Source organism: Glandiceps talaboti, chromosome 4 (assembly GCF_964340395.1).
Source record: "Glandiceps talaboti chromosome 4, keGlaTala1.1, whole genome shotgun sequence".
NCBI classification, from domain to species: domain Eukaryota; kingdom Metazoa; phylum Hemichordata; class Enteropneusta; family Spengelidae; genus Glandiceps; species Glandiceps talaboti.
In genome coordinates, this window is record NC_135552.1 from 25,886,091 (window position 1) to 25,902,180 (window position 16,090).

At 32.9% G+C, this 16,090-nt stretch overlaps 1 protein-coding gene across 1 annotated transcript in view; it reads right to left on the reverse strand.

Moving 5' to 3' along the window:
• Positions 1-13,711, reverse strand: part of LOC144433573 (voltage-gated inwardly rectifying potassium channel KCNH6-like) — a 159,321-nt gene extending 145,610 nt beyond the window's left edge. Inside the window, exons 1-2 of the mRNA XM_078121890.1 lie at positions 13,583-13,711; positions 13,155-13,385 (exon numbers count right to left, since the gene is read on the reverse strand). Of these exons, the coding sequence (XP_077978016.1) occupies positions 13,155-13,385; positions 13,583-13,658 (307 nt within the window). The 5' untranslated portion in view covers positions 13,659-13,711. The remainder of the gene's footprint in view (positions 1-13,154; positions 13,386-13,582) is intronic.
• Between the last annotated feature and the right edge of the window lie 2,379 nt (positions 13,712-16,090).

Consider the following 16,090-nt stretch of genomic DNA (forward strand, 5'->3'; position numbering starts at 1 on the left):
AATTCATTTTAAAATTTGAAGCCTGAATTATGATCGTCAACATGTACTGTGTATTCTCCTCAGAATCTGCACAACAAAAGTCATTGGTAATCTTATGTAGGAAAATTAACAGGTAAGTGTTGACTCCATAAATACTCACAATATACAAGCACATACTTATAACTAAGTTCAATATGTGGACTCCACACTCTCAATGTTCCATTCTGAAAAGGAACGTCATAAATATGTGACATATGACTCTGAACTATTTAATTTCATAGATTGGCCTGATGTTCAATCTCAAATGAACACGTACCAGTACAAAACAAACTTCAATATGTCATGTTTCTCATATATGCCAACATTTGTAGGGGGCTTCAAATGAAATGTAACTCACTCTTATATTTCCCACTTAAACTATAAGCCAACATTTATTATTCCACCTCATTTACTCACTGGCTAAATTTCAGGTATTTTTTTTTTTTTGCACGTCTGAAAATGTGCTGGTAGTGAAGACCAGTTGTCATATACTGTTAGCTATGTGATAAAATATAGCCTGCCATTATACCAGCTGTCACGGTTATAGCATGCACAGTTGGCAATATGGATCACATTTTTATATCAACGTGAGATTTCAATTGTTTCCCAAATAAATAAGTCACACTCATTAAAATGGCATGCAAGAATAATTTATGAGTTCTTTTCTTCCCAAATTCATGATCTTCTGAAAGAGAAAGGTGTTCCACTGTAAAGTTAGAGCACTGAAAAAATAATTTATCAATACTGTAGATATTACAAGTGCACCTCACACAACAATAATCATCACCAAACATACCAATTTGTTCTGATATTACATATTACATTTAATACAGATGACAACATCCCTTCTTAATTCATCAATACAAAACATATATGAACAAATTCAATATAACATCACTGTCTGGGACATTTTTAGCTTTGCACCAAAATTTTGATACAGTTTTATAATAAAACATCTTAACAAATCTAAAATGAATTTGAAATGAGTGTTAACATTTACAAGGAGAAAATTTTATTCATACAATTTTGGTGAATGTGTTCAATATGAAGTGTTTAGATTGGCCTATATATAATATAGCTCTTCAGTTGAGATGAAGGCATGACCATCAACTCAATCCTGGATTGGTTCCTCTCTTTTTTCATGACGTTAATGTTCTCATTCAAGATAGTGTTTTAAAATATTGTTATAGCTGCTAATCCACATAGATAAACAAATGGTCAAAATCCCATCACCATACAGTCATGTACATGTCTCACAGTTTGCACTATCATGTACTGTTGAATCACACATTTCCATAAGGATGAGCACAAAAAAACCCTCTATTTTGTATTTTTATACAGTTGATATGGCAACCACAATATTTTTATAAATTCCATCTAAATTTACAGCAGAGTTTGATATTTTCAGTCACAAATATTTTGCCACTCTCAAATTCTAAAAAAAAGAATGCTTTTCTTGAAATCTATATTGTAGGAACGTTTGAAATTTTCAAAATCTCAGAAAAAAAATGGGGAAAATCATGTAATTATGATCTAGGCTCATGTGGCTTCTTGAGAAAAGGACTAAAATATTTTGATAAAGTACTCTTTGACTCTCTGATTATCACTGCGTTATATTAACATAAAATATGAGCTGACTTGTCAAGTTGCAATGGCACATGATGTACCATTTAAATGAAATACATGTAACAAGGAAATGATATATATAGCATCACGATTTGTATATCTTATCAAGAAATTAAATATGCCTACAGAATACATTTGAATTTCAAACTTCATTGGCTGCTTCAGACTCAACATCAGTCTGAACACCACTGCAACAGATTTGAAACAACACACTGCAAGTGTATACATGATGTTAGTATATGTATAAAACAGCAATCTATCTTAAATTCAACACTGCCTTCATCAAATTGTTGTGCCTTTCCTTGATTAAATAGCACACTAATCTTTTCTATTATTTTCTAAAAGCAATCTCTACGGTACCCATTTTTAATATTATCAAAGCCTTTTGAAAACTTAGTATGATTACTTTTTTCAATTATTTTAATGACAGTAATGTTAGAAACCAATGAACTTTAGACTGTGTCACATATAACAACCACAAACTAGTACCTACAGAGCAGTATGGGGCAATCATCCGCTTATCACACTGTATTTTAAAAGAAGCTATTAAAGTTATAAGTTCATGAATGTCACTGATGAAATAGAGATAAACTTTTGAGCTGATCATATACTTAACCATTCTGGAAGCTATCAAAGTGAGAGTTCATGAATGTCGGCAATGAACCTAAGATGAACTTTATACAGTCTTATTAGTAAAACTGTATCTAATTTCACACGATCAATTTCATGTCTAAATTGAACACTCTTATAACAGTTTCTGTAATTACTAACATGTCAAGGATTCCTTTTTTGTCTATCCCCAAAAAATACTTCTTTCTGCATAAAGTGAATGCAGTATGTTTCTATTATGATGCTAAATTATTCATTTGTTGGTTGGTTGGTTGGTTGGTTGGTTGGTTGGTAGGTGGGTGGGTGGTCGCATATGTGTGTTTATTTGTTCAAATTTAAATATTTGAATTATTGTGTGAGGCCATGTCACAGTGTTATTGTCATCAATGTTGCATTTCATTGTGTTTTGAAGTCCCTGATGAAGAAATCTGGTTGGATGTTTATAGTCGTTTTTGTAATCTGTTATTGCAGACACTAATAGTTTCTGGCATAGCTTTCATCTGTTCTCCACTGTATGATGGATGATGATGATGATACCTATCCTGATCAGCTGGCTCTGCCAGAATCAACAATGATCTTGAGTTTGTGTATAATGAGCAAATAACAAGTCTAGCTATCCAAAATAATAAAACTACCAATTACATGGGATCAACTTTGTGCAGAAAACAGCTGTGTGGGATCATTTACACTGAATTTGTTTTTACTGATTTCACTCTTTGTATACACAATGTCTAATTAAAAGTAGCTTCATCTGAAACAAAAAGCTGAAAAAATATATATCAGCTAAGAAACACATTTATAGATAGATATACCACTTGATACATAGGAAGAAACAAATACAGTTGACAAAGACAGACAGACAGACAGACAGACAGACAGACAGACAGACAGACAGACAGACAGACAGACAGACAGACAGACAGACAGACAGACAGACAGGCAGGCAGAGAGTCAGGCAGGCAGAGAGATGCAGGCAGGCAGACAGACAGACAGACAGACAGACAGACAGACAGACAGACAGACAGACAGACAGACAGACAGACAGACAGACAAACAATGACCAAAAGTATCAATAATATACATGTAAGTTGTACTCGCCCATTATAATTCATGCCATTTTTCCTAGTAAGCAAATTGCAACATTAAACGACTGTGATTGGCATAAATAGTAAATTAAGTTACCTCATACAATTAAATCTATACTGACTGATTTCACAATTGAATATGTCCATTCAAATAATGTATAGATAAGAAAACAATTTAGATAATGATATTAGGTATATACATATCAGTACATGATTCTGTGTAATATATTGAAATGGCATACGCAGGTAGGTGGGTGGGTGGGATATGATTTTTTTTGTGAATATCTATTTATAGAAGAAATAAATTTATGATATGATACTTTCTTTGTAATAATATGGATTTTGCAAATAACCATCTGTTTACCAAGTCCGTTTAATACCAATTATAGTTTCTGTGTAATATATTGAAATGGCATATGCAGGTAGGTGCGTGGAATAAATCATTAATTTTTTTATTTTGATTTTGTAAATTTCAATCTATAGAATAATAAATTATAATGTGAATCACACTTTCTGTGTAATATTTTCAAATAGTGGGATACATTTAATTCTTTATTTTGTAAATAACTATTCTCAATATATTAACTCAATATCAATTATATTTTCTGTATAATATATTATTGTTTTATTTTGTAAATAACTAGCTATTTACCAAATATTAAGTAAATTTACTATAAATCATATATTCTGTGTAATAATATATTGACATGACATGCAAATAGATGAAAAGAATGTATTGTTTTATTTTAAATAATTAATTAGCAAAATAATAATATTAAGTAAATTAACATAATTAATCAATCCTATTTTTGGTGTAATAATAAATAATATACTCTAAATGACAAATGCAGATACTTGGGAAGAATAATTGTTTTATTTTCAATAATTATCTAATTATCAAAATAATTACAATAAATAATATAAACCACACTTCCTGTGCAATATATTGAAATGGCATAAGCAGGTAGGTAGGGCGGTGCATGAATTTATTTGCTCATAAACAATCATACATTTACAAAAAAAAAGTCAATAATAATGATATCTTTTTCGGTGTAATATCTTTTTTCTTTTTAAAGTAGAGAATTGAACTAAGTTTTCATTATCAAGTTCACAACCTATTTACATAGAAATACTGAAAATGAAGTGAATATTATGTGAGAGTATTTGTACAACACATCGCCCTTTAACCTTTAAACATTGACCTGCCTGTAGCATAACTTAATTGAGCTTCATCTCTTAACCCCTTCACTACTAGACACATGAAAAATAATTTGATACTGTCATTTTGAAGACATTTGATACACATGGCTACTAACAAAGCTCAACATTTAATTATAAAAGTGTATTATAATTGCCATTCTTAGAATGGGGCCAATGTAAATTTGACTTCAACATTTACAAGAAGACATACGGAATAGCAAGATTTTTATATAATTTTGTTAGGAAACTACAGAGTCCTACATAAAGTAGTCAGCTGGCAATAATAATTTACATCGACCTAGTTTGATTTAACAGCCACATGTTAGAAGGGAATTGACATCAGAAAGTTGAGCATTATTGATGTTTAATATGGAAGCATGGCAATAATGTGGTCACAAGGCAGTTTATTTCTTATGGCAAGAGCCCTTCATGGATTATCTTTCACTTTTATTATTTTTTACAAGTCATGCAAGTCATATTATAATGTTGATCTTCGAATCTATTTTATTTATTACCCAAACAGTTCTCTGTGGGTGTATTATTTAGTTCTAGCCTGTCACCCAACTCAAAAACACCTGATTTATCATGATAGATGCTATTTTAACTAGCTTGATGTAAATTGATGTCGTGTTCATTTCAGGACAACTTATCGATCACTGCGGCAATGGTGCATGAATCATTATCATCAATATACAGAACCATTTCATGAGTCTGTGCAATGCTGAGATTGCACCAATAATTCACTTCAGCAACTATTAGAGGTACGGGTACCTGCTAAATTTAGAACATATCATGCCTTGTGGCAATATTTGAAGTGTGGAGAAACATGTATGAAAATTTTACAAATTACAAATTCTCATTCATTCATACCTAGTTTAATCTATAATTATATTTTTAGTTGTTATTCTAGTTTTGTTCAAAAAAAGTCTTACTTTGCTTCAGAAAGCACTATAAGTTAAAATTTTCCCTTGCTTTCAGTCTTTATCTCTGGACTACGCTACGCACTATACAAATATTTGTTTATCATAAACTAATTCAGCATGTAAAAAGTAAAGAATGATTCATGCAGTGAATGTCTTTGAAAAAACATACTTTTTATTTTTCACATCACCCATACATACATATATCACGCACGTTTAAATAGTTTTGTATTTCCATCCTGCCTTCATCTCTTAGAACGTGTTGATAAATTTCCCTTTTGAATACATAAATGTTCACAACTAAATAATTGAAAGGAAAAAAACAGCATACAAGTCATTATTGATTAGTCAGCATAGAGATACTGTGTGCCAGGATAGGGAGTCTGAAATGACATGCATGGAAAGACACACTCGCAGACATTACTGGTAAAATGATAGATAATACTAAATAGCCCATAGTCTGCAAGACTTAAGTGCAATGTTTAATGTACCAAACACACAGTAAAATACATCTCTGGGTTTTTCCTTGATAAAGACATGGCCCAACTGTCCATTTAAGTCTGCACCAGATGGCTATATCTGTGGAAATCATTTTAAGTATATTTCTATCTTATCTGTCATGGTAGAAATGCAATGGAGTGTGTTTGAGCAATGAACACACTCCCATGTAACACACACAAGCAATCAAGCTACTCCCGATGGAACGACTTTGCATCTTCCAAAAGGGAGACACTTCCCTACCATCTAAATTTAGACGTTTTTACTGGACATCAAATATTTTGTTGATCTTCAGAGACCAATATCCTACCTCAATTAGCAGTTTTAAGAGGGTCTAATTGTGGATTTTGAAAGTGCAACTGGATGGGTGTAATGAGACTTGTGTTTATTTTTATAGCATGCCTAAAGCAAAATGCTATATGTAAGGACAAGGATTCCTTGTATGCAAGTATACATAGCCATAGGCTTTTGGTTTTAAGAGTTTCATTGATTCTACACATGATGGCAGACTTTGAATAAACTTTGGTCTGTTTTGTGTCAATAACTCGATATCTACCTAGCATACTGATTTTGAGGATCAAACTGCAACCCGCCCTTAATTCTTTAAACAACTTCAGCCATCCTTTTTAGGGGATGAGTTTTTGATTGGAGTAATAGACGGTATAAAATATTTCAATGTATGCACAATATACGTCATTGTCTATCAACAAAATATACCTTCAAAATATGAAAATATATTACATGTACACGCACTTAAAAAATATTTGAAACTTGGATTGTTCATGTTAAATATGTCTATAGCCAAATGAATGACTGCGACATTACAATAAAAAACACCAGCTTGTATGTAAGGTAATTGAATTTGACATTACTCCCTATGGTATATAAAAGTTACAATGCAAATACAAATATTGCCTTACATTATTTCGCTGAGATGTGACATAAATTCATATGCATATGCAATATTTCACTGTATATTTATAATGAGTACAGGCAGTCCCTGAGGGTTTGATTTTCATCAAAATCAACCTAATAAATTGTGAGAGCTTCAATATGATTAAAATCTGATGGAGGAAAAAGCTCATTTGCTATTACAACATATTTCACATCTACATTGTATTGTTCATCATTTATAAGGAGTTCAATGATTGCAGTGTGCCCTCTGGTAAAGAGAAGGAAATTTATGTAGCCATGCAGTCAAAATGGCTTTTCTTATGAGTCACCTCTTAGTAAGGGAAAGGGGGAACACCAAATTTTGGCATATCAGAGTAAACTATTGTGTGACAGGGATGTTTCAAACTGGCTTCTGCACATGCCTTACATTTTTTTGTAAAGTCTTCTTTCAAAGCCAGGAATCAGAACGAGATCACACGTACATCTTTTTAATCTCACCGCACAAAGTTGGCAAATTAAAAGTAAAGCTGTTTTGATTTATGGATTCAATTCATCAACAAAAAAGATTTCAGTTGATATTTTTACTGGGTTTTTGTTCACTGACATAGCAGCAACAATGGAAGTCTACTTTCTATAATTTGTATACTCATGTGTTATGATTGGTGGGTCAATTGTCCCCCATTGACCTTACTCAAGATGAACAGATTGATAACTTATCTGCTAAAAGTCTACTTGTATCAAAAGAAATCCTGATGCAGACTGGATACCTAGCAAGATAATCCACTTTCTTAAAGTTATTGATTTTAATGATCTAGAATGTGAACAAAAGCAGAACAGCTGCTGCTATTTATCACAAATTAATCTATATCTACAAGTCATTTATTGTTGGCAATTCTAAGCATCTGTGATATATATCATATCAGTATCTATCATTGCTGAGACCTGTATGCAGACAACTGTCTTACTTGAAAAATTGGAATGTCTCCTTGCAGGCTTATTATAGATAACTCTCACTATTTTTTATGCATAGTGACTTTTAATTTGAAATTACATCTAATTAATGTCAAAATTCCCAATTCCTAATTCTCAGTATACTTTTGTACATATTGTATGAAATGAATGTCAAAATCTAAATTTCCCAAAAAAAAACTTATTTGTACTTCTCCCCCCTTTTCCTTAAATTTGTTACCTTAGTTCTAAACAAAAACCTGTTTAAATTGTGTTCATACATATCTGTGTATGAGATAATTCATCTTTGGATGTTTACAGTATTGTACAGATAAAGAAATTTAGAATATAGATTTGTCATATTAAATTACTATTAAAAATATATCCATCAGACTTGATCACATCCATTACAATTTACACCAGAACAAATAATTTCTAAAATTTCAGTCATTTTTGCTATGTGCACTTCTTTCCCTTGAAATATTAAATTGGTTAAATATATTGGCAAAATACATTGTATATTGAAAATAATGAAAAGAGTGGGGTTTTCAGGTAGGGCAAAATATACAAAATAATGAAAGTGGAGTGTTACGATAGGGCAAAAAATATATTGAAAATAATAAAAGTGGGGTTTTCAGGTAGAGCAAAATATATTGAAAATAATGAAAGTGGAGTGTTCAGGTAGGGCAAAAAATACATTGAAAATAATAACTGTGGGGTTTTCAGGTAGGGCAAAATATATTGAAAATAATAAAAGTGGGGTTTTCAGGTAGAGCAAAATATATTGAAAATAATAACTGGGGGGTTTTCAGGTAGGGCAAAATATATTGAAAATAATGAAAGTGGGGTTTTCAGGTTGGGCAAAATATATTGAAAATAATAAGTGGGGTTTTCAGGTAGGGCAAAAAAATATATAGAAAATAATGAGAGTATGGGGGTTTTCAGGTAGGGCAAAATATATTGAAAATAATGAAAACTAAGGGACTTACATGTACATGTATTATAAGCCATTGTGATTGCTCATACTGGGAGGAATATACTCCATCATCAAATATTTATATAGGAAGAGTATTACTCATGCAAAGCATACATCCATCTCGTTAACTGCATGATATGTGCTATTATAAATTCACAAATAAATGTTACTATGTGAAGGAAATGGGAAAGCCGGCTATAGAGCTCTAATTGTGGCATACATCTTCCCCTTTGTAGGATCCTACCTCATTTAGCAATTACTGTTGCTATTACCGCTGTATGTTAAGCCACCAGAATACAAAATAATCTGTATTAGTACACTGACTATAGACAACTTTTACCACGTAAAATACCTGCCGTAATCTTCAGCTAACATCATTGAGAATATTATTCGTCATGTGATTAGATTCTTTTTTCCTTATATCTGCTCATCCCTCCACAACCATTCACCACCAATACCATTATCATCTTTTAAAAAACTCTATCAATTCACCACTGAAACCATCATATCAAATCCCCATCAATTCCAGATGACAGAAAAGGATATTTTTCATAGAATACACAAATAATTCCAATAGAGTTATTTCAAATTTCTCTCCGCTATTGAAAACTGAGATCTTCTTCGGAGCCACACGTAGATTTTGCTAGATGGCTTCAACATGTTGTAAATGCTTTTGTTACAATTATGCTTAAAGCTGGGTCTTGAATTAAAAATTCTAGTTATCTTATCCTTACCAAAGACTTTCACTAAGCTTTTTCTAATATTTTACCACTATAATTACTAATTCAAGTAAATCAATTAATTCAGTCTGTGTAATTTCCACCATTTTGCTTACCAACGTAGACTATAAACAACTTTATTTCACACAAATCAGTACAAGGTGGAGACAAGTGTACTAAAAATGTTTACTTTTTACTTTCATTAAAGCAAAGTCAATTTATGTCACAAAAGGCACATTACAACTATGTTTATTTTTCATTATCTAGAAACTGAAATTAATTTCACAGACACATCAAAGTAATCAATACCCAGTAAACCAGCAGACTGTTCTCAGCATGACATTAAATATATTCTAATTTATGTTGAAAACATACATTAAAATAATTTTGGTTTTTTTTCTATCTCACTTCTCTGGAGTAGTTTTTACAGGTAAAAGTGACATTTTTTTTCATGTAGAAAGACTTGAAATTGCACACTTGAGACTTGTAATTATTTTCCAGATCTCACAAAAAGAGCCATGAGATATTTGCATAACAATAGATGTTATTTAATTTCACTTGTTTCCAAGACACCATGGGATAAACTCACACTACTCTACAAAGGCATGGGGAAAACTATCCTGTCCTCTACACCTGAAAAAACTACTGTACAATTGTAGATACCTTACAAGGTTATACTTCTTTAATAATATCAGATATAACATATCTATTCACCCATTCCTTGAAATATACCGATTTTAATTTTTCTCTCTCCGCTTTGTATATGGCATTTTAATTTTTTTTCCATATTTTTTTGTATGACGCATTTTAGTACTTTATTGTATGACATTTTTTTAGTATTTTATTAATTGCTACCTTTTATATGCAATCTTTTTCAATGTGTAAAGAGCACTGAGACGTAGTGTAGTGCACTTTTAAGAAATTAAATAATAATAATAATACCATTTCCTCTGTTGTTATAAGTTTTACTTTTTTTCACTAAACATATTTTCATAATGAATTTTTTTTAATTTATGTAATTTGCAGTTCTCATTTTTCACCTTATTTAGCACTCCTCTGTATTTTTAATAGTCCACTATTGTAGTGTTACCATACACTAATTGGTAGTATTGAAGTAAAAGTGAATTGATACTGAATAATAATCATTTTAATCTTTTCTATCTACTTGAAGTTCACAGCTATCTGAAGTGTAAATGGTTCTTTCTTCTAAGCTACTGGGGCAAATTAAATTTGTCTTAAAGACATCCATCCTCATTCACATTGTTCAATTACTTAATTAGTGTTAGGACTTTGACATAGCCATAATGTCAATGTAATAGTCTTGACATTATACCCAGTGAGTAATTGGCTAATGACTCCATCACTACAAGTGAAATACTCTTATTGGTAGCTAAATTTCCCATCATTATTTCCTCACTTGCTAATTTACACTTCTTTAATCATTATTCCTTTCTTTTCATGCTTGAATGGCTGTAACCCTAATCCATCTAGGGAATGGGGAGACTTGAAACAGATAATGTTGAAAAGAACCTTTGTAGGTCATAAAGAGGGCACTGGAAACTGAATTAAAATTTAATGCTCAGTTTGGATTAGGATTACTCTCTAGGTGTGAAAAACAGTTGTTTCCCAGAGATATAGAAAAGCTTGGCAAGAACAAAAGAATGATGTCATGTAATCTACACTAACGTGATGACCCAGGACTGAAACATACCCCTTTAAGCTATTTGTTTTTGTTCAATAAAATAAACACAGCATCTGATGAATTTTGAATGTCCATGGCATGCATACATTAATTCAATAGCCATTGTATGATGTACTTATATGCACAAAGCATATATGCCATGTCTAGAAATGTCGGAAACGATATTGGACCAACTCCCATATCTATATGTTCTATTTCAGCCAATTCAGTGTCTCCTTGTAAACAGCAAGTGCATCTAGTGGAAACACAGAAGAACTATACATATAGTCATTTGCATTACATTGTGTAGTGTCATGGTCACTGCACTACTATGGTCACTGTGGTGTTTCTACCTACTACTCCCAGAGTCACATTCAAGTATTGAAGACAGACAAATCTTTATAAGTTCATTGTCCCTGCTATATCCTCTCCTTAATTGATGCACATCTAGTCTGGCATTTAAAATAACATTTGATAGAAATTACTGCTGACAACACTGTAAAGCCATATTGAAAATTCACAATGACGTCAGAGCCACGGTGAGAACTTCATGAAATTGTGTCAATTAAATATGGCAGAGATTCAACACTGTATCTGTTAGTGGGGATTCTGTCCTGCTAAAATTTAAACTCAATCATTATTAAACTTAAGAGCTCTGTCCACCATATCGACCTAACAGTTAAATCTCACAATTTCCTCAATTTATGGGAAGAAAGCTGAGCACTATTAAAAGTACTACAAGATGTTCTTAGGTCAAAACAACCAACAGCCTACTCCATGCAATCTCATTCAGAATTCCGAAGGCTATCAGATTGTCAACAACAGCTTGCTCTCTGAAAGGACTGAAATCTGTATTGCGTATTTTCTTACAGAAGCAAGTATTATTATCTTGGGTTTCATAATAAACCACGTACTGTCAAACTTTTTATCTCTACATGTCAAATCTGTATATAATTTTGTGCTCATTCCATCCCCACAACCCACACCCCTACATTGTCCCCTCCAAGGCTCCATTATCCACTATTTATGATGGTATGTATGCATGTAGCTTGTTTTCTGCTAAATACATATATACACAACTTTTATCACATCACAAAAATTCTTCACTTTTTAATATCTTATTCTTTGGTAACCCTTTACATGCATGGCCATATTTATTACCCATAAAGACACATCCATTGGGCTATAACATGTACGGTATTTGTCGTCATTAGCTATAAAAACATCTCTTCTAAGTGCCTTTCCTCTGGGAATTTCAACTATGGTCGATGCTTAATAAAAAGGTGCTTGCTTACACTACACAGCACAGGCGCGCTTTCATTTCTTTGGTACATATATATAATTCGGACGTAGCATACGAAAGGGTCTTGAAAAAGAAAACTATGGCGGTTGTTCTTTGAACATGTGAAGGTTTTCTATTGACTGTGTTTGTATATGGTACATGCATGTAGCGTTTTGCCTGAGTAGCAATAAACAACACAGTTGTAGTACATGTAACTAGTACGCTTACAGTTACCAGCGATTTCTACAGCTGTGTACCCTTGTATAAACGTAGTTTATCAGGAACGCTTTGATGGTAGGAAAGGTGTCGTAGACACCGACAAAGTACTTCTTTGTATAATTGTCAACTCGTATTTCATTCGACCAAACAATAACGAACAATTCAAATGTCATGGGGCATATTACAACTGGGACGAGGTTCTCCAACCCACGGAAGAAAAACGGTGTTTCCTTCTGACAAATTCGAGACGCTACTGCATCATATGCTTTCAATTTTGAGGTAAACAGAGTCAGATCAAAAAGCAATCGATTCGGAAGACACATGATGATGATGATGATCACCAACATCATCAAGTTCACACTGAATAATATGCTAACTTTTACCCGGAGTCTTCACACAGGACGTGGACGGTCTCAGCAGAAACTGGACCCTAGACTAGTACAATAACTATCGCAGTGATAAGAACAATATCAACATACCATCTCTTTTATAGAACATAATTTCAACTTGCTTTTCTTCTTTTTCATTCAACGCTGACTTCAACTGTTGTACTGCAAGTCCGTTAGTTTTAACTCCGTATAGAAAATCGCAGAATGCTGGTTTTTGCATCACTTCGGCACGCGAATACCCGCATAGCTCGCAAAATCCGTCATTACAAAATATTATATTACGATGTTCCACTTGAGCATTGGCAATAACAAAGTTACGATCTGAAAGAAAAGTAGAAATGTCATGACAAAGGTGTAAAAAGAAAAACTATTTGACAACAATTGTATATTTCTTTACACGATGACAAGCTGAGACAGTGCATGTAAACGTGATAGACGAACAAACGTCAACATCTACTATCTCCGATACATCATAATCAGAAATTTAAAGATTTTGTTTAAAATTGTGGCATACTTACTCTGCCCGTCAAATTTACGAATGATTGTGTCAATAAAGGTGTTTTGGGGGGCAACATGACCCCGTCTCACAGGCATTTTCACTTATTTTTCCGCGGCGAATCGTACATAGGACTGGTTGACAGCGGAGGTACTCGGCTACTGTACATGCATGGATGGCATATGGGCTATTCTCTTTAAGGCTGTTTTTCCCACCGGGAGAGTGGAAGTATTAAACACGTAACAAAATGGCAAACTTCAAGGCGCCATGCTTTGATGCCTGAGGACGCCTGTAATGTATGAATTATGTCATAACCGCATGTAAAATTTCGATAAAAAGTCGTGATATGATCCTCTCATGTTTTAGTATCCCAAATGAATACATCTTTAATTAAATGTACCGTGTCTTCTGGAAAACACGAATCACAAAAATTCGTTCTTACATTCTTTCGAGTTTTACCATAAACGGACATGGGTCAAAACTTCTCACCTCAAATCTTCAAATTTTAATTTATTTCTTTATTCGCCTGTTCAAATATTTATTTATGCCTAGCGCTGTTATCGTTCATGTTTTGCCATTCTGTTATCCGTATTTTATCCTCTATGGAACACGCATGGCAATGATTGGGGCAATTAAAAAAATTATTCATATTAAAACAAGTTGGCATGTGGTATGAGGTAAGTAACTTCTTTTTTCCAATTAATAGTACTCGCGTTATATTACTACCGGCCACTATGACGTCAGTGCCAATATGAAAACATACATTTGTGTGGTCATATTTACTGTTGACTGTAGGGAATTTCAAAAACCTAATCGATCGACAAGTTTTTAGTCGATATCAATGTTTACCGAGTCAAAATACTGACTTGGAGTTTGTAATTAAAGATCAATCGATCACGAGATTCGTCAATCCAAGAACAAATTTCTTTTCTTTTTTTATTCAATTTTCAAATTAGTGGATTAACTTTGTCTACACTAATCAATATTAATTTGTATGATATCAAAATATTAAGAGTTTTATTAATGGAGCCAAGGAGACTCACTATGTCATACTAGAGGTCAAAATACCAGTCAAACAGTACGATCAAAACTTTTCCGTCGTTTAGTAGGATTTAGATTTTCCAGTATTGTTTCAATATGGTATCTTCTTTAAGGTTATATTTGGCATGAAAAGCTGATTAGGATTCATCGTCCCATGGCTTCCTCCTCGGAAGGGAAATCTGCCTTTTAACAATGAATGCAAAACAAAACACCTGTCGGGTTGTTACTGCTATTGTTGTTGTTGTTGTTGTTGTTGTTGTTTTGCTATACAACAAAACCCCCGCACAAATGAACCATCGTGTTGCGGAGTCGTCCCTCTTTTCAGCCCAATCGTCCTACAATAGAAGATTTGATATTTGTTTAGTTCATATCATGAGCCCTTTGACTGTAAACATATGGTCTAGACGCATCCTGCTTTTTCAAAGTGCAAGCTGAAACATGCAGAGATGGTTTGCGAGAGTTTCCAAAAATGAAATAGTGGTGATTTCATAGACTTGTTTTTTATTCTCCTACCAGCTAAAATATAGCTAGTTCACGGCAATTGTCCGTATGTTATTTTTTAAACACTAATGTCATATTCAGATATCGACAAGTTTCATTTGTCTATGAGCTATCTACAGCCGACCCTACTATATATGTGCTATCAAAAGAAAGCACACTGTAAACGAATAGTTTGTGTATCCACCGATCAGTCATAACGAACTGTCATAAACATGAGCAAAGTGCAAACAATATTCCATCGATCAGTTGATCTATAATAATTAAATTTTTTACGTGACGAAAACACAATAGGTACATAGTTTCACGGATTTGGCCGACCTAATTTTGGGTGATACAAACTTAAAACTTAATCTTGTAATACAAATGAACAACACATGCACTTTTATTGATGAGTGTGTAGTCAAACGAAAAACCCAATAGTACGCTTATTGCTGAAAATTAGGCGCGCACATACGGTTATATTTATACCAAATTCTTTTATTTCCAACTTACATGAAATAGCATGTACCGGTACAGTATTTCCATAATTCTCAAAACAAAATACACACACAATACCTTGCAGGAAATCATAGTTACTAGTGAACAACTTTCTCTTGGTCACATATGACAAACGTTCATGTAATGTCTAGTTGTTATGGTACCTACATCTCATTCTCCATATTTTGTAAGAACCTATTATCGAGCTTATATACACCACAATATTTGTTATTGAATTTGGAATTACTTCTATTTAAACCAGCTTTGATCAAACCATTTGTGACTTTATGATGTACATTTCCGAGACTTCCTATGACAATAACTATTATTTCTGAACGAAGTATGAGTGGGGAATATTTGTCGAACTTCTTTTGAAAACACAATGAAATGTGTGCAAAGGTCATGGAAACTTCAACTAATAGTGCATATTTATTCTGTTTATCGATGATAGTAATGTCTGGTCCGTTTATGCTGATGTTCGAAAGTTCTCATACATGTATGGGCATCAAGC